The sequence below is a fragment of the Gracilinanus agilis genome, chromosome 3 (genome assembly GCF_016433145.1).
Source record: "Gracilinanus agilis isolate LMUSP501 chromosome 3, AgileGrace, whole genome shotgun sequence".
NCBI classification, from domain to species: Eukaryota; Metazoa; Chordata; class Mammalia; order Didelphimorphia; family Didelphidae; genus Gracilinanus; species Gracilinanus agilis.
The window spans coordinates 487527627-487547926 of NC_058132.1; the positions used below are offsets into that span (position 1 = coordinate 487527627).

Here is a 20300-nt window from a genome sequence, read left to right on the forward strand (position 1 = left end):
TTAGCATGTCTATTTACCACTACCAAAATCCAACATCAAGAGATAGAAAACTACATTCAAAATAACTAAACAATAAATATAAAATACTTCAGGGTATACCTACCAAAACAAACCCAGCAACTATATGAACACAATTATAAAACAATTCACACAAAAGTCAGAACTAAAAAGCTGGAAAAACGTTAATTGTTCATTGGTAGGCCAAGCTAATATAGTGAAAATGATCATTCCAACCTAAATTAATTTACCTACTCAGTGCCATACCAATTAAACTATGCAAAAATCATTTCATAGAACTAGAAAAAATAATGACAAAGTTCACCTAGAAGAACAAAAGACCAAGACTATATAGGGAATCAATGAAAAAAGGAGGCCTAGCTATACCAAGTGTCAAAATATACTATAAAGCAGTAATCATTAAAATGATCTGGCATTAGATAAGAAACAGAGTTGTGGATTGGTGGAATAGATTAGATGGTAGTGAATGTCCATAGCAACTTAGTGTTCAACAAATCCAAAGATCCAAGTGTTTGGGGAAAGAACTCACTATCTGACAAAAACTTGTGGGAAAACTAGAGAGCAGTATGACAGAGATTAGGCATGGACCAACACTTCAACTATGCATACACCAAGATAAATTCAAAATGGATACCCAATCTAAAAATAAAGGGTGACACCATAAACAAACTAGAAAACAGAGAAAAGAATATCTATAAGACTTATGGATAAGGGAAGAATTTATGACTCAATAAGATAAAGAATGTTACAAAAAATAAAAAAGATAATTTTTATTATACTAAATTTTAAAGTTTTTGCACAAATAAAACCAATGCATCCTAGATTAAAAGGGAAACAACAAATTTTGAAAAACATTTTCTAGCCAATCTCTGACAAAAGATTCATCTTTCAAATATATAATTGAGTCAAATTTATAAGAATCCAAAGCATTCCTCAATTTAAAAATGGCAAAAGGATATGAACAGATAGTTCTCAGAGAAAGAGATTTAAATTATGCATAGACATATGCAAAAAATGTTCCAAATGGCTTTGATTAAGAAATGCAAATTAAGATAACTCTGACATAACTACCTCATACTGACCAGATTGGCTAACATGAACCAAAAGGAAAATGATAAATGTTGGAGGGGATGTAGGAAAAATGGGACACTAATACACTGCTGGTGGAACTGTAAACTGATTCAATCATTCTGGAGAGCAATATGGAACCAGGCTCAAAGGGTCACAAAATTATATATACCCTTTGATGCATTAATACCACTACTGGGTCTGTATTCTAAAGAGATCAGAGATAAGGGACAAGGACCTACTGATAAAGTATTTTTAGGCCCTCTTTTTGTAGTGGCAAAGAATTGGTAATTGAGGGATTGTCTTTCACTTGGGGAATGGATGAACAAGTTGTGGTATATGGTTGTAATAGAACACATACCAACATACCATAAGGAATGATGAACAGGATGAGTTCAGAAAAGCCTGAAAAGGCTTATATGAACTGATGCATAAGTAAAGTGAGCAGAACCAGGGGAACAATATATATAGTAACAAAATATTTTACCATGATCAGCAGTGAAGGACTCAAACATTAGCAGCAAAGCAAGTCTCTAAGATAATCATAAGGGACTCATGAAAAAATGTTATCCACAGCCAAAGAAGAAACTCTAGAATCTGAGTGCAAAGCATGGCATCTTCCACTCTGTATCCTCCATGAGATTTCTATTGTATGTGCGACATGTGTCTTCTATGATGACACTGGAAATACTATTCACTTGAAAGTATGGGTATAACCTATATCAGACTACTCACTACCTCAGGGAAGGAGGAGGAGGGGAGGGAGAAAATATGAATTTTAAAATGTCAAAAAACAATTGTCAAACATTGTTTCTACATGTAACTAAAAAAAAGATAAATAAATACTAGTCAAGGGCTGAAACAATCTTGGGATTAAGAGAATAATTTAATTTCTCTTTCCTTTAAATCCCTATTCTGCTGCTTACCAGCTATGTGACTTTGGGCCTATCACTAGACTTCTGAAGGTCTCAGGTTCTTCATCTGTAAAAAGAGATTGAACTAGCTGACTTCCAAATCTAATCTACGATTCTATGATCTCTGAGCTCTTTCTTAGCTCTCAGATGATTGTGTGACTATGACCATATGGTGAACCATAGTAAAATGTCTGCAAAAGCCTGTTTGGTACTTTCTCATATTGGATTTCCTTTATGTATACATAGGTCAAGCTCATAAACATTTTGTAAAGATGTGAAGACAAGTGGGTCAGTAATAGCTGGCTTCTTGTACTTCTTATTTTGGAAAAAAGTATTGTCTGTGATCCTATCCCTTCTGTAGCATCCTTGTCTTAGAGGAATTGTGAAAAATTTTTCCCCAAATGCCTTTAAAATGGTATTGTCTCAGGGCAGCTAGGTAAATCAGTGGACAGAGGGCCAGTGGTGGAGCTGGAAGGATCTGGATTCAAATCTGGCCTTAAGACATTTCCTAGCTAGATCCAAATGAAGACACCAAGAGGTATTATTATTAAGAGATTTTGGAATTCCTCCTCCAAAAGAAGAAAACAAGGATGAAAACAAAGAAATGGTTTTACATTTACAGAAAGAAGCAATGGTTAAACCATAGGGAAAAAACTCTTGCCTAGTTAAAAGAAACTAAAAATGAGTTCGATGATGAAAGTTATGGAAATATATAGCATACAAATTTGTTTATTGCTTAATCAGCATCTGAGTGTTCTAGCAAGAAAATTTCCAGAAAGCAAATTTGTTAAAGCCATTGTGAATAGTTGTATTCAACACTGCCACGACAGATGTTTACCCACAATTTTTATGTATCAAAATGGTCAGATAGAAGGAAAATTCATTGGAATTATTCAATGTGGAAAAATAAATCTGAAGTTAGAAAGTAAAAAAAACAGGCAAGTGAACCTGGGCCAGTCACTTAACCCCTGTTGTCTAGCCCTTGCCACTGATACACTAAGACAGAAGGTAAGTGTTTAAATCAATCAATTAATTAAACTAAAGTGCTGTCATCACCAGTAAATTTCTTCAGTTCATGTTTGCTCAGACCCTGAAACTTCTCAATTTTGAGTTCAAAATGCCACTGTAACTTTTTCATATAGTACACCAGGATCAGAGATAATGGGTTTCAAAGTGTTTGGTCCCAGTATCACAGCCAATGAGAATGGATTGTAGAAATACTGGAGAATTTCTTGTTTGCTATCACCTGCAAGTTTCATCTTACAAATGCTTTCAAAAAGGTCTGGCTTAGCTAGCTCTCATGCTGCCTCTCTATAGGCTTATTTTATCAACTGCTTTCCAAGCAGACACATTTTGTAATATCCTCCCAACCACCTATGGGCCTCTATTTCATTTTTTGCAGACTTGCAATATTAGCACAGTGCCTGGCAGACAGCCGACCCTCAGTAAATATTCATATATCTCATTCTAAGAGAGGCAGCAGGCACATGTACCTACTTATGTCAATTTGTAGAGAAACTCTTGAGGCCACAAATGCCACAGTGGGGGTGGCTCGTTCTTTAGTCCACCCTTAAAGGAAGGGTTTAGTCCTCTCCACCACAAATCAATGGTGGCAGTTCATTCTTTAGGGCACCCTTTCCTGAAAATTTCAGTGTCTAACTAAACGATAATTCTAGTCCAACTATCAATAATATGGAATTAGGTCTTAATCAATGATACATATAAAAACCCAGTAGAATTGTGCATCGGCTATGGGGGGGGGGGGGGGGGTTGGGGAATAGGGAAAGAACATGAAACATGTAACTATGGGAAAATATTCAAAATTTAAATTTAAATTAAAAAAAATTTTTTAGTGTCTAAAACCAAAGTCAATGAAACAGAAGCCCCCTCAACACACAACATGAAGGTTAACTAGGTCCAGAGGCTGTCAGGTGATAACTGTCTTCAGGCTCCAGGAAAGATTTAGGAGTTTTAGGGGTTGGAAGGGAGGAGCTCCTTATGGCATGAGGCCAATCACTGATGAAAATTACTCCAATGAAGATTCTGATGACAAATGCCACTGGTGAGGGCCCTACTCACCCTCCCATTAACTGTATCAGGTGACCGCGTTACAGGAGGCCGCTGGTCTGATTTCTCTTCCATTTGCCATCCTATGACTGTGATGTTGCCTACACGATCATTTTCAGCAGACCTGTAAGAAACAACGCGGTCAAAGGGACGCTCGCTCCATGCTTTGCTCTGTGTGCTCTGGGAGAAGCTCTGACTCACGGAGGGCCGGCTCGAAAAGCCACACTCTACAGACCCCAGACTGTCTTCAGGAATATTAGAGAAGGATGAAAAGTTGGGAGCGGGCAGGACCTGAACAACTGCTGTAGTCTGCAGGGGCTGGGAGGGCTCTCTCCATTCCGGTTTAAAGCTGTGAGACTTAGAGAGCTCTGGGACAAGGCTCGATCCTGAGCCCCTTTCTTGTTGCTCTTTTCTCTATCTCTTCATTCTCTTTCCTTCCCCAAAACTCAACTCTCATTATCTCTAAGAGACACGTGAGACAGCATCAGGTGCAAACTAGTACCCTGTAAGAATTCCTCTGGACTGTGAACTAAAATGAACTCAGCAAGAATGTTGGGGGGCTGGTCAGACTGCCGGCCCCCCTCTTCACCCCAAGACTCAAAGAAGCCCTAAGGACAGACATTCCTTGGAAGCTGCCTCAGTGTCAGTTAAGAGGGGAAGGAGAACCCACTGCCTCATAGTGCAATCTGCAGGGATGACACACCTCTTACAGGAATGACTTAAAATGCAGGAGATGTGGCGCATTAATGACGCCCCCCCTTTTCTGCTGAAGATGCGATCAATTGTTGGAACAAGAGCAAGGCTCGGTGTTCTATGCCAGGTACCAGTGAGGAAAATACTACATTATTCTCTGCTGCCAAGTTCCAGAAGGAATCCATTAGGATTTGAGCTTATAAAGCAGTAATCATGGGTCTGGTTCTACTTATGAGGAGATAGAAAATGGGTAACTTTTGAGAAGTACATGAATGCTTTTAAGTTATAAGGCTTCATTCTCTAATAATGCCTTTTCTAAAGGTATGACATGACGATTACCCTAAGGGCCCCAAGAAAGTGAATTTATTCCCACTTAATCACCTCCCCCAATAGAATGCTTCTGACTTCGGGCTCTGTGAGGTAGACAATTGCCTTTAATGTGTCCTGTTGTGTCTTGTTTCCATAGCTGATCTAAATATTCTGTTGTTCTACATGTCATGCCCTAACCAGAAGCAAGCTTGACACTACAAGATGAAAATGGAGGAGAATTTCATTTCTCTTTCAAAGAGAACAAAGCTAAATACCAACCTTAGTGTTAAATGCAACCTATGGTATTTCTCCTGGAGTAGATCTTTGACAATGAACGTCCCAGAACCCAGTAAATACATCTGAGTGAGAGGAGAAAGAGGGACAGTGTTAATATACTAGTTTTTTTCTTATATTCTCGCTGAAAGACATGGAGAAGGATCTGGCCTAAAAATAAGTCTGGTAAAAAAAAAAAAAAAAGGATCCCATTACTGGGCATATACCTTAAGAAGGTCAAAGAAATAAAGACTACTCATACACTAACTTTTTTTATAGTATTAAGAAACTGGAAATAATGTGGGTGTCCTTTGAACAAATCATAGTATATGAATATAATGAAATATTATTGTGGAATAAAAAATGAAAATTCTAAAATTACTCACAAAAATGTGAGATGATTTATATGAACTGTTACAGATTAAAATAACCAGAAGACTATACACAATAACTACATCAATATGAATGAAAAGGACATGAGGAAGTTGGACTCTAAATAGGTACAGTGGAAAGAATGTTGGATTTAGAGTCAGAGGATCTGAATTCAAATCTCAGCTCTGCCATTTACAACTTAAGAAACTTAGAGCAATTCACAACCTTTTGGGGTCTTAATTTCTTTATCTGTAAAACAGGGGTCAGCAACCTTTTTGGCCAGGAGCCATAAAAACGCCACATTTTTAAAAATGTAATTTCGTGAGAGCCGTACAGTGCTCACAGTGCATGCTCCTGTAACAGCGCGTGAAAAAAAATTGACTTTATGGCTCCTGCAGAAAGAGCCATATCTGGCCCTCAAAAGAGTCAGATATGGCTCGAGAGCCATACATTGCCGACCCCTGCTGTAAAATAAGGGAGTTGGATCACATGATGTCCAAGTCCTCTACTAGTTCTGAATCTAGGATCTAATTGTCATAATCAGAGCAGACAACAAAATATAATGCACTCCTTTTGACAGAGAAACTATGAAGAATATAATACTGCATATGTTTTCAGAAAAGATAACTATACATTCTTTTTGCTCATTTTTCTTTGCTATGTGCAAGGGTATAAAGCTGGCAGTGATGAGAGAGGAGTGATGGAAGAAGCAAATAAAGAAATGACTAATAAATATTAAAGTCCTCTTGGTTTATTTTTATGTGGGTCTAGGAGAACTCATGTAAAGCATACCATTAGTTTTCTTATCAAGAAGCATAATGGGAAGATGGGGAAAGAAATTGCCAATGATGCCTCTGAAATATTTTATTTTGTTTCTAAGACTACATATTGGAAAACCTAGGACTCAAAACTGATGCCAAATAATAGCATCCCACTTATTATGTGACTGAAAAGAAAAATGATTTGATAAAGTCTAAAAAAGATCACTTAACTGTTCCCTGAGATCTATCTTTGACATCATAAACAGATAGTTTGATTTGTGTCATCTGATTGATAAGGGAGTCTTGAAAGAAGGCGATACTGCTTAGAAATATAGGATTGTTAGTTCCCTGGAACAAAAAAGAGAATATTATTTCATAAAACAGTAATAGATACTTTTAAAAAAGCAGAATGAAATTCTTAGGCTGAGAATAAGAAATGTTCTTATTTGTTTGTGATGATGATAACAAACTAACATTTGTGTGCACAAAGAAATATCCAGTGACACTTACACATTCAAATTCCACAAATTGTTACCATTGCACAAGATATTTCTAACACTATAATCAAGGTCATGAAGAGTTTCTTCAAATTACAAAACTTTCAACCTAACAAAGTTATTTTCGTTAAGATTATAAAAGATTGAATGTTTATGTTTTCAGTCTTACAGATTTAAATATCTAGTCTGTATCAGGTAGTTAAAACCAGCTCCTAACTTTGAAATGTTTTACAATATAAACAGGTCAGACAAGAAAGGAAATGAACTATTCCTAGAAAAGTATGATGAGTTTAACCAATTCTGGGTTCTAAGTTTCTGGCACCTCTTTTTGGAATATCATTATAAACTTATATCACAGATACCTTCTTTTGGAAAAGAAAAATATCCCCACAATCTTTTTCTTCTTCTGGAAATTCAGTTTAATTGTAATCTAACTTGGGAAATATTTAATGATAAAATATCAGGAAGAGTCAACAATCCAGGTTTGCCTCAGAAATATATTTGCTTCCAAAAAACTGAAAGACAGTTAAACACCTGGCTAAGGTAAAAGTTTGTGGAAGACAGAAATGAAATGCATATTTCTTTGGAAACAGCTGCTAAGAGACACACTAATGCCAATACCTCTGCAAGGAGCTACCCACACTGCTTTGGGCACTCAAAATGTCTTCATTAGACAGAGCAGAAAATAGAATCTTTAATTTCAAGGCCCGGCAATTCCTAAAAAAACTCTGTTTTATGGCATACCTATTATGTGTCTATATATCACCAGGGGAATCATAAATCTTGCATCACCTTCTGTGTCAAAAGAAATAAATTTAATTTCACTTTGTCAAAAGAAATAAATGTTCAAATCTGGCCTCAGGCACTTCCTAACTGTATGACCCTGGGCAAGTCACTTAACCCCTATTGCCTGGCCCTTACCACTCTTTTGCCTTAGAACCAACAACCAGTATTGATTCTAAGATGGAAGGTTAGGGCCCAAACAAATAATTAAATAAATAAAAATTTGAAAAAGAAAGAAATGTGTGTCACATATCACTTATAAGGAACTAGAATTTTAAAAAAATCCTACAGTGGGAGAGTGCTGCAATAAAGAGTTGGCTATCCTGTTGTAACTGGACGGATGAGCAAAGAAGCAAATCAACTTTTCAGACATGATCATCAATCTGAAAGAACAACTCAAACAGGCTAAATAAACTTGCAGGAGCAGTGTTTAAAGTGACAAGCCAATCAATAATACTAAAACACATTTGAAAAATAATTGCCACACAAATAAGTGACTATAATCAGAACTGGTTAAAGTACAAATAAAATAACCACCATTCATAGTGACGAATGCTCAGGAAAAAATATATCACACACAGAGCAGCAGAAATGCTGTATTTCATGTTTTGGTAGAAAAAAGGCACAGAGTTGTACTCACCTCTATGATCTCTGTCTGTGCATGCTTTGTCCAGAATGCCTGGGGAGGTGTTGTTACACTCACTGCTACAAAACTATTTGGTTTTCGATCTAGCGATGGAGTATGCAGCTCACTGCAAGCTTTGAAAATGAAAATTTTAAAAATAAAAATTAAGCTGACAGAATAATGCTCTGCTGATTTCTCTGTTTTTTAAAAAAAGACAAGGAAATGTTTTACAAGAAAGCTCAGAATATGAATGACACAAAAACAAATAATCTGGCTACATAGTTCAACTATGTTACTTTTTATTTCCGTTCATATACAACAATCAAGAAGAAACAATCTTGTCGTTACACCAAGAGCTGGGATGGACTTCAGCTAACTTGTCTATATTTGATCTCTTCATTCCCTCTGAAGGGAACAGCTGGATAAGGTTAAAGACATAAAGCACAGAACCAAACAATTGGCCTATATGGAGACGGGTTCCTGCCCTTGGCCTCATTAGTACAGTGCTCTGAAATAACATTAACTTTATACAAACAAGACAGATTCTAAATTAAAGTGATTTAATGGTTTACACAAAGTGAGTTTCTCATAATATCCCTAAGAAATAGAAAGGCATGTGTTAGAATTATCATCCCAATTATATATATTTAGGGAATTAGGGTTGAAAAGTACAATCTAATCCAAACCTCTTATTTTATAATTGAGGAAAACTGATGCCCAAAGAAACTAGGTTGAGTCAGGAATCAAATTCAGTTTCTCTAACATCTCTAAATAAATATTCAACTACTTATCCACCAATTGGCACTCAAGCAAAAATAAGGACAAAACTATATCCAATTAATAACATGTCTCACTCATCATTCTAATCTTATATTTTACCCCATTCTATATATTCCAAAGTTCTGGGACTCTGGCCTCCTTGCTACTGCTTTGACAAAACACTGACTTTGTGCATTTTCTCTGGCTATTCCTCATACTTGTAATTCTTTCCCTTTTTACCTCCATCTCCTAGATCCACTAGTTTCCTTTACTCACCACTAAAATTGTACTTTCTGTCAGAAGCTTCAATCAGTACTCTTTAATGTGTGTGTCTTTCCTTAGAAATTATCTTTAATTAATCCTGTGTGTATATCCTGTTTACATATTGCAGTTTGCAAGTTGTTTTCTCCAGAAGGAGAAGAGAAAGAAGGAAATAAGGAAGGGAAGGAAAGAAGGAGGGAAAAAGGGAAGAAAGAAAGAAGGGAGATTTCATGATAGCTGTGGGAATGAAAGTCTGCCATTTGTTACAGTATTGACAGACCCAAAAAAAAAGAATTAGGGGAGATCTAGCTCCTGGATGAAAAAAAAGTCTCAATAGGCAGTGTTTTACTTCAGCTAAGACAAGGTAAGCCAGATAACTTTTAAACCAAACTTAAGAAAGTAAGTTAATAAATGTTGAAGTGCTTTGATCAACAAGATGTTTGAAACTGGTATCATCATCATAGAAGAGTGCCACACTATCAACATGGATTCAATATTCTGTATACGATATGAAAATCAATGAGTAGCAAATTATATTTTAAAGCTTTAATCAACTTGAGGTATATAATATTTTTCTAACTCCTCAAACGTGATTGAGAGTGTGGAGAGAGAATTAAATATCAATACATAAATACCATGCCACCTTATTTTCTTCTTAAACAAAAAGCCTTCAATATTGCAATATTGCAATATCTGCAGTAAGTTGAAGATAACAGGGGACAGCTGGGTAGCTCAGTGGATTGAGAGCCAGGCCTAGAGTTAGGAGGTCCTAGGTTCAAATCCGATATCAGATACTTCCCAGCTGTGTGACCCTGGGCAATTCACTTGACCCCCATTGCCCACCTTTACCACTCTTCCACCTAGGAGCCAATACACAGAAGTTAAGGGTTTAAAAAAAAAATTTTTAATTGCAGATAACAAATAACTCTATTCAAATTTAGAGGATGGCTTCTTATTGCTCATAGTAGCAGTTAAAGAACAAATAGTAAAGAGGGTTCTGAATGGGGTGTCAGCAGACCTGGGTTCAAATCTTTAAACTGATGCTAATTGGCTGTGAAACCTTGTAAAAGTCATTTAACCTATCTTGGCCTCAATTTCCTCACCTGGAAAATGAGAGGGTTGAACTAAGTAACCTTCTATCTCTCAATCTATGATCTTATGATCCATAGTCTAGTATTTAATACCCCCCAGCCCGAATCCTTATTGACCTATCTTCTCAAACTCATCCTTGTAGCAAGTATTTAATAAAAGTGTTAGACTGAACTGCATCTTCTACTTCTCTATCTTTCAATTTAGTCAAAAGGACAAAATGCCTTTCCCTGAATATCTTTCCCTCTTTACTTCATATATGTCCACTTCCATTTATTCTATCTAAACCTTTTTCACAGCCTAACTTAGGTTCTACTTTCATTCAGTCAATCCCTGAGCAGTTCAATGCTCTGATCTCTCAGTCCCTTCTAACATTTCTTCTATTGTATATTGTTATTTGTGACTTGTGTGTAAGTCCTGCCTCCCCAACTAAACATCAGTAAATCATCAAGTATTTAAGCACTTACTGTGTGTCAGGCAATGTGTTAGATAAGTAGTCCATCAATTCTTTGGGACCTGTATTCAGAAATTCTTGGAAACACTAACATTTTTGGCATTAAGTTTTTATGTTGTACAAAGACATAAAAACTTGATGCTACTAACTAAACTCATCTAACTAACTAATGCTAACTAAACATAATTTTATCTTGTGGATTCAGCTAAAAGTGGTTGGCACCTAGCCCATAATTCCTTTCTTTTTTAAAGTTCTGTGATTGGAGAAATTTGTAAAAAGCAACTATTCAGGCATATTACTAGGCAAATGATCCCAGTCTTTGTTCTCAAGGAGTTTATATTTTACTAGGAGGGAGAGAACATGCTCACAGAAAAGCACCTACACAATACAACATAAATATAGTGATTTGGGGGAGGGGAAACACTAACACTTCAGGAATCAGGAAAAGGCTTAATGGAAGAGGTGGTACTTAAACCTTAAAGGGATTTCTTTGTACATCTTATGAATCCTAGCACAGTGCACGATAGTAACCATTCCATAATTATAGGCATATCTTGTTTTATGGTACTCTACTTTCTTGAACTTTATTTTACGAACTGACAGCTTGAGGCAATCCTGCATCAAGCAAGTCAAATGGCACCATTTTTCCAACAGCATATGCTCACATAGTGTCTGTATTGCATTTTGGTAATTCTCACAAGATTTCAAACTTTTTCATTGTTATTATATCTGTTATAGTGATCTGCAATCAGTGATATCTGATATTCTTATTATAACTGTTTTGTGCCCATAAAATTAATGATAAGTATTATATATGTTCTGATTGCTTCACCAATCAACCTGTTCATCTCTCTCCCTCTCCTTGGGTTTCTCTATTCCCCATGATGCAACAATATTGATATTAGGCCAGTTAATAACCCTATAATGAATGACCTCTTAAATGGTCAAGTGATAGGAAAAATCAGTTGATGTGGCAAACTTCATTTTTGTCTTATTTTCAGAAATTGCCACAACCACCCCAACCTTCAGCAATCACCACCCTTACCAGTGAACAACTATCAGCATTCAAGGCAAAATCTTCTACCAGCAAAAAGATTATTACCTGTTGAGGGCTCAGAAGATGGTTAGCATTTTTTTAGCAATATAGTATTTTTTCATTGATGTGTATACATTGATTTTTTTAGACAATACTATTACATACTTAATAAGCTACAAAATTGTATAAATAACTTATATGCATTAGGAAACAAAAAAAATTTGTGTGACTCTCTTTATTATGATATTTGCTTTATTGTGGTAGTCTGGAACCAAACAATATCTTCCATCTATGCCCATATTTGTTTAATAAAGATAAATCAGGTGCAGCTAAATATAAAATTTTATCTTGTTGGAAGAATATTTCCAGAAGACTATGCTTCACATACCCAATGAAAGAAAATATCATCAAAATTATAGTGACAAAATTTTTATTGGGATAGGGAAAGTAAAGATCAAAGACATCTTTGACCAAGGTCTCATCTAGAATGCTCATGTATTGTATGCCTCCTATTGCTCTCCCCTCAGCAATCTAGAACCATGCCATTGGGGATACTGGCCCAATTGAAAGAGAAGCTTTTTTTCTTTAAAACCTACTTCATAAAACCTATACAGAGAATTTTCTGGGAAAAGGCTAAACCCTATAGGCTCAACTGTTTTCTCAGTTCTATGGGCTCATGGCTCATGTGTAAAAAAAGGGAAAAGCAATCAGACAGAAGGCAGTATCTAGGTCCCTCAGCCAAGGAGTATGGTACACACAAGGGTAGTATGGTACATACATAGTATGGTACATTCCATGGGATGTGACTTCTGGAGGAGTGTGTTAGAGGATTATTAGTAGCTACAATGAAAAGCCAGTCAAATCCAGAAAGTCCTGCACACACATACTCTGACACATCTGCTTACGGGCTAAAAGCAAAGCAGAGTTATCAATGAAGTGGCATGGGGAAATCAACAACATAAATGACAGTGTCTCCAATAGACGGGGCTGGGGCATGTATTCAGAGGCTGCAACATCAGAAGCACTGGGGAATCCAACATAAAACTGCATCATTCGTTGGGAATGACGGGCTGGCCTCATAGGTTGTTTATTTCTTGGATCAGGAGACATGAGCAATGACAAACCCAATTTGCCATGAAAGCCCCACACTTGGCAGAGATAAGATGCAGCTTTACTAGGAGCTTTAATACAGCGACAATAGCCACAGAGTGTATAGAGATATCAGAAAAGATAAAAGCCAACAAAAACCACCCCTATCTACTTAAGACTTTATAAGAAATCCCTAAAAAAACTAAGCTATCATCTGGGAATAAGAAGTTGTCTAAGAAGTACAGTGTGGAAGATTTCTCTAGGACTCTATTTCCTTATTTATAAAATGATGGGATTGGACTAGCTCTCTAAGATTCCATTATATTTTTCAAAGAAGCCTTAAGTGCTTTCTTTAGGCCTGGCATTGTGCTAAATGCTTTATAAGGTATTAATATATGGTATTATTTATTTTTACCATATTTTGTTTATTTATTATGGTATTAATTTAATACCATACTTGCATGGTATTATTACTATTATTAATGATAATAATAATATATGGTATTATTACCATAGGGCAGCTAGGTAGAGTAGTAAAGAGAGTATTGGGGCTGATGTCAGGAAGACAGACCCGAGTTCCATTCCAGCCTCAGACACTTACTGGTATGATCCTGGGAAAATATCACTTAACCTCTGTTTATCTCAGTTCCTCAACTGTAAAATGAAGATGATAATGGCAACTACTTCCCAGGAGCAAATGACATAACTGCAAAGCACCTAGTATAGTGCCTGGCACACAATTAGGGCTATATGAATATTAGGTATTATAATAATAGCATTTATTAATATTGATATTTTTCCACTTGCTCCTCACACATACTATTCTGGGAAGTAGGTGCTACTATTATTATAATACTCATTTTACAGATGAGGAAATTGAGGCAGTTAGTAGCATGACTTGCCCAAGGTCATAAAGCTAGTAAGTGTCTGAGGCCAAATGTGAATTTAGGTTTTTCTGACTCCAGGGCTAGCCCTCTATCCACTGTGAATTTCTGTAACTCACATAGGAGAAGAGTGAGTACTCCCAATAGGGAAAAGTATTTATTAGTCTTATAATTAACTATGCACCTCTTAGAAAGCAAGAGGCAAAAATATTAAGTTTTCCATTAAGGTTCTATTTAGGAGGTAGCAACTATAGTAATTAATGATATTATTACTACAGTAGCCAATTGCTCTGAATACAACTTATATTTATATGTCTTAGTTTAGGTACTTAATACCTGTGTCACCTTGGGCAAGAACCTTAATCTGAGAGCGGAGGCATTAGCACATTAGATATAATGCTAGATTTGAAATTGGGAAGTCTCCATTTGAAATTCTGCCTTTAATACTCCCTATGTGGTTGTGGGAAAGTCATTTAATTCCTCTAAGCCTTAGGTAACTTTCTAAGTCACAAGTTTCTACACTGAAGATATTCTTTGATATATTATCATATGTTAATACAGTTTTTATACCTCTCAAAGCACTTTATTATCTTATTGGATAATAATCTTCACAATGACCCCATGAGCCAACCTATTACAAGTCCTATTATGCATGAGGAAGTTAAGAAAATGATCTTGTTGAAGGTCATACCACTTGGCCAGAATAGCCCCAAATTGAGGTGTCTTGCCTCTTAGCGTAGGGTGCTTTCCACTACAGCTTGTGTCCTGGCCCTGACCTCTGCTACCACTACTCAGGAAGAACAGAGGAAAGAACACTGAAGAGCATCAGTCTAGAAAAAGGAAATCTTCTTAATTTAAATTAAATTAAATTAAAATTAAATTTAAATCTTCTTAAATTATCAGAAGCAGTGACATCCATATTCCTCAGCTATCATTTCACAAAAGAAAGGTATATTTTAGACAAGTACATGGGCTGAAGGGGAAGGAGTGTGGAGTATTGTTCCTGCTATATTTCCCTTCTCCCCCTCCCCTGTCACCACTATATTCTAGTTGGGTAGAAGAGAGAAGCTGAGACAACAGAAGAGAAGGCAATTGGCTCAGGGGCATACAAAGCCCCAGGCACAGTCCTGGCTTTTAACAGTAGTGTGACAATAAATTCACACCTGCTACAGTTTTATATTCTACAGAAATATTTCAGCCACAGCACCAGATCCTCAGAGAATTTTGAGGTGATGGTGATACTAAATTTGTGCTATCCGTATATTCTAAAAATAATATTTTAAAAAATGATACCAACCCAAGCTGAATTCTAATATGGGCTCGTCTGGATCTTGGATGTTTCCTAGACAGGAAAAGAAATGTTAGAAATAATCAATTGGCAAGAAAACAAGCACACTAATTCACTGTGGGTAAAAAGTTATAAGGTGGTCTCACTGTTTTAGAGAATAATTTGGATCCATGTAAGGAAAATTACAAAACTGTTCACACCCTCTAGTCCAACAATTCCACTCCTGGGCTTATGCTCCCCAAAAAGAAAAACACCTAATTCTAAGAAAGTATGAATAATAGCACTATTTGTAATTCAAAAAAGTAATTAAAAACCATGTGTTCCATTATTTAAGAATGACTGAACCTGCAGTGGAAAGTAAATTTAGTAAAATATTATTGTGCTAGAAAGAACAATGATAATAATTAATTCAAGGAACACAAGAGCTGTACGAAATGACAGAGCAAAAAACAACAACAAAAATCAGAACCAAAAGAATACTACACACATTTACTCCAACTATATAAATAAAGACAAATTTAAATGGCAATAAAATTTAAACAAAAGTATTGGACAATATTGATATTACCTTATTAAGTATATATATACCCATCCTTTCTTTCAACCAAGTGGAAAACTACTCAAGTCCATGAATAAATGGTCCTAATAATTCTTTTAAGCTATTTATCTCTATTTTAGGGAATATACAACTGTGAAAATAATGGGGTTTTATATTTATTGAAACACAATATCAATAAAAACTAAATTCAAAAGATTTTTTAAAAAAGATTTAGAGTTAAAGAAAGATGGGCTGCAAATTTGTTGAACTATATTGAAAAGCAATTCAGAATTATGTGGAAAGTGACTAAAATATCCATTGCCTCTGACCCAGAGATTCCATGGTCATATTCCAAAGAAATCAATAACAATAAGAAAGGCCCCTTATATACCAAAACATTTATAGCAGTGTCTTTTGTAGAAGGAAAAATTCTGGGAACAAAGTAGAGCCTCATCAATGAAAATGGCAAAACAATCTGTGGTAATAGAATATTACTAGTATCTAAGAAATTATGAATATGGGGCAACTAGATGGCTTAATAGATAAGAGTTCCAGGCCTGGAGGCAGGAGGTCCTGAGTTCAAATATGGATTACTTAATGAAGAAAACATATTCACATTTACAAGGAACTGGAAAGAAAAAGAAGAAAAAGATTTTAAGTGAATGCTATGATTTTAATGACCAAGCTTGACTCCAAAATAGAGATATGAGAAAGAATCTCCGTAAGAGTGTGGAACTCTGGATATAATCTCTTACTCTGTGCCTGTGTGCTTTCTTTCTCTCTGCAATGCATAAATGGTCCAATTTAACATACTATTAGACTGGGGGCACCCTAGTTGGCTAGTTTAGACCTGGGGACAATCCAAAGAGGTATGGTCCAAGTGTCAGTCACCATTTTCTTTCCCTTCCAATTTAGCTTGGTGTTTGTATCTGCCTCAAAATTAGCTCTTCTCAGGGAGAAATGTGGGGCTTACCTGCCAGAGATAGTCCCACCATGTCAGTGGTAACATCAATAGTTGAGGCCCGCTGTACAGAACGGGACTTGGAGCCATGACGTGGGCTGTGTTCTCTTGCTGTCATGGTGTCATGAGCAATGGTGTGCTTCTCCCTGCTGAGTCTGCCCACAACTGTTTCCAGGAAAGTTCTGTCTCTGAGCCCTATTCACCTGGCATGGCAGCAGCCCTGGGTAAAAAAGAATAAATAACAAATTTGAAGATTACAAACAGGATAACAACATGATACCATCCTACACATGGCTGCCAAAGCAATTTTCTCTCAGGACAACTCTAGCCATGTGATTCTTCTTTTCATCCAACTCTAGTGGCTTCTAATTACCTCTAGGATCAAATGTAAATTCTTCTCTTTAGGTTTTAAAGCCTTATACAATAATGTGGGGGTTTGGTCTTTAAAAGATTACTCTATTACAAAAACGAACAATATGGAAATAGGTTTGGGGTGATTTTATATATATATAAACCCAGTGAAACTGCTTGTCAAGGGGGGGGGAGAGGGAAGGGAAAGAACATGAATCATGTAACCATGGGAAAAAATAAAAAAATAAAGCCCTATACTATCTGACTCCAACTTGTCTTTTTCTAGCTTCACTGTCCATTATTCTACCTCCCATATTCTGCAATATAACAAAATTGGCCTTCTTTCTGTTCCTCACAAACTCCTTCTGTCAGGTCTGTGCCTTTGTAGATCATGTCTGGAATATACTCCTTCCTTGGCACAGCCTCATAAAGCCCTTTTTTCCCTTTGAGACTTAGCCCAGGCATAATCTTCTGCATGAAACCTTTCCTGATTCTCTCAATACTAGTGCCCTCACTTGCAAACTAACTTCTATATAACAAATGTGTTTATATTTATGCTGTTTACATTTTTACAATATAAACAATATAAACTCATTGTAATCCCAGTGCCTCATACAGATTCTGGTACATTAAGTAGGTGCTTATTAAATATCTGTTGATTGATTTACTGAGTTCTACTATTGTTGTGAACATAATGATAATCAAATATTGAAGCTCATGTAAAAAACTGTCAACTTCTTTTATGTACAATTTGTTTTCTTTCTAAGTAGATATATGTTAAATTCAACAGAGTGTAACTAAACTATTCTGTGTGTCTCTGTCCTTTCCCTTCATTTCAAATCAATCAGTTAGAGAGCTTTTCCCACTTCAGCCACATCAGGCAAGATTGCAACTCATGGAACTTTACACAATTCTATGACCTGGAACTTTAAAATGCAACTCTCCAGACCACAACTTCCTGTCCTTCTACCTCTCCTATTCTCAAACTCATGCTAATAAATTCTCTTACTTTCACTATGACTTTTTATTCTGTATCTCACCATATTCTCTCAATCTATCTCCTCTATAACTAGGCTTGATCTTCTAGTTGGCTACTTACAAATTCCTCAAACCCAATTTTCCATAAGTTGTGCTTTGTTAATTCGTATCCTTTGTTAATTTGTAACTTCCATAATCTGATCCTTTGCATCTATTATAGAGTGGTTGTATATTACTGGTCAGAGTCACAAAACTAAACTGCTGTTCAGTCATTTCAGTCATGTCCAATTCTTCATGGCCCTGTTTTGGGGAATTTTCTTGGTAGAGATACTGGAGTGGTTTGCCATTTCCTTCTCTAGTTCATTTTGCAGATGAGAATGAGGCAAATGAGGTTAAGTGACTTGCCCAGGATCACTCAGTTAATAAGTGTCTGAGGCCAGATTTGAGCTCAGGAAGATGAGTCTTCCTGTCTCCAGGTCAGGTATGCCATCCATTCTACCACAGAGATGCCCTGAACTGATTTTACCTACTGTAAATGAATGATGAACAATTTCAAATGGGCCCATAATCAGCACTATTTCTTCTCTCATCTTAATGACTCTCAACTTTATTTCCTATTATAACGGCTCCAGGCTTTTCTACTTTCCTCCAATTCTCAAACATAGGTCCCATATTTATAGTAGACAACATAACATCCTATGTTTTAGTGAGAACACTGAGGTTATCTGACAGGAGTTTTCACTGCCTTCCTCAAAAGTCTGCATCAGTCCCCAATTTTTTTCTCCTTCTTTAATCTTAAGAAAGATACCAGTACTCTTTGTTCAGGTTAATTCATCTCTTACAGTCTCAACATCTGCCTTAACCTTGCTCTAAAACTCATGGACTTTTTCAAATTTCTATGACTCTCCCTCTTCGAAGGCTTCTCATATGCCTACAAACATGCTCAAGTCTCCCTGATGCTGTTCCTTGACCCTCTGACCCTCATCAGCTACTTTCTCATGTCCTCCTATCCCTGCACTGACACATTTCTTCCACAAAGCCATCTATATTCGATACTCTTACTCCCTCATTGCCCAATCTTTCTTTAGTTCTCAGCCGAAGTTTCCACCCTCTCTATACTATTAAATTACATGTTAGAAGTTGGTGGTGACAAAATCAAATGACCTCTTTAGTTCTGGAATAGACTCAGAAGTAGTATTTCATATTGTAGATTATTCTTTCCTTTGTGTCATCTGGAATGGTTGTAAGCCCTGGAAGACTATATTTCCCAGGGATCCCTGCTACAACTTCCCCTGACACCTCCCACTTCCTTTGTGGGAGGTGTCAGGGAAAGTATAAAAGAAAAAGTTTGGAGCCTTTTCTCTCTCCCGACCCTGAAAGCTCTGCTCTCTACCCTGGAGCTCTCTACCCCAAGCTCTTGCTAGCTCTCTACCCGGGAGGCTCGGACCCTGATATCTCTCTCTCTCTCTCTCTCTCAGCCTTTTTCCGTTTCTTCCTACCTCCTAGTTTTCCCTAGACCTTCCCTTTCCTCATCTAAATAAAACCCAGCTATTCTAAACCTAAAGTTGCTCTCTGATCATTTATTTGAGCCCCTGAAGGGCTCTGGGGCTGGCCCCTACCTTCCTTTCCCTTCCTCTACCTTCCTCTCTCCTTTCTCCCATCCATCCTTCCTTCCACCTTCCTCCCTTCACCTTCACCACACACCCCCACACACCTTCCAGACGATAACCTCTCTACTCTCTGAGAGCACTCTCTTGTTTCAACTACTAGCTCTCTTAATTGTTCCTTTTTTCTCTTTATCTTCTTCTGAAACACTAAAGATATCCTTATCACCCAAATATGCACAAATATTGAGAGCAGCTCTGTTCTTGGTGGCAAGAGTGTGATAGCTGAAGGTGTGCTTATCAACTCAGGAATTGGTTAAACAAATTATGGTACATGAGGGATAGCCTCAGAGAAATATAAAAGACTCAAATGAATGGCTACAAAGTGAAGTAAGCAGAATTAGGAAAACAATTTAAAGTATAACACTGCAACGACAAACCACTTGGAAAGACTTAAGAATTCTCATTAATAAAATGAATAACCAACCATGATTCCAGGAAACCAATAATAATGTACCTCCTCACAAAGAAGAGACATATTCAAGATGGAGAATGAGACATACATCTTTGGATGTGGCCAATGGAGCAATGTCTTGCTTTATTATGAATATGTATGACCATGGCTTTA

General features: G+C 36.6%; 1 protein-coding gene across 8 annotated transcripts in view; it reads right to left on the reverse strand.

The window, feature by feature from the left end:
- Window positions 1-16857, reverse strand: part of INPP4A (inositol polyphosphate-4-phosphatase type I A) — an 85910-nt gene extending 69053 nt beyond the window's left edge. For all 8 annotated transcript variants that reach the window (XM_044670424.1, XM_044670421.1, XM_044670417.1 and 5 more), the window contains exons 1-6: window positions 16752-16857; window positions 15250-15294; window positions 8396-8514; window positions 6707-6823; window positions 5349-5428; window positions 4080-4191 (exon numbers count right to left, since the gene is read on the reverse strand). In XM_044670424.1, the coding sequence (XP_044526359.1) occupies window positions 4080-4191; window positions 5349-5428; window positions 6707-6823; window positions 8396-8514; window positions 15250-15294; window positions 16752-16857 (579 nt within the window). The remainder of the gene's footprint in view (window positions 1-4079; window positions 4192-5348; window positions 5429-6706; window positions 6824-8395; window positions 8515-15249; window positions 15295-16751) is intronic.
- Between the last annotated feature and the right edge of the window lie 3443 nt (window positions 16858-20300).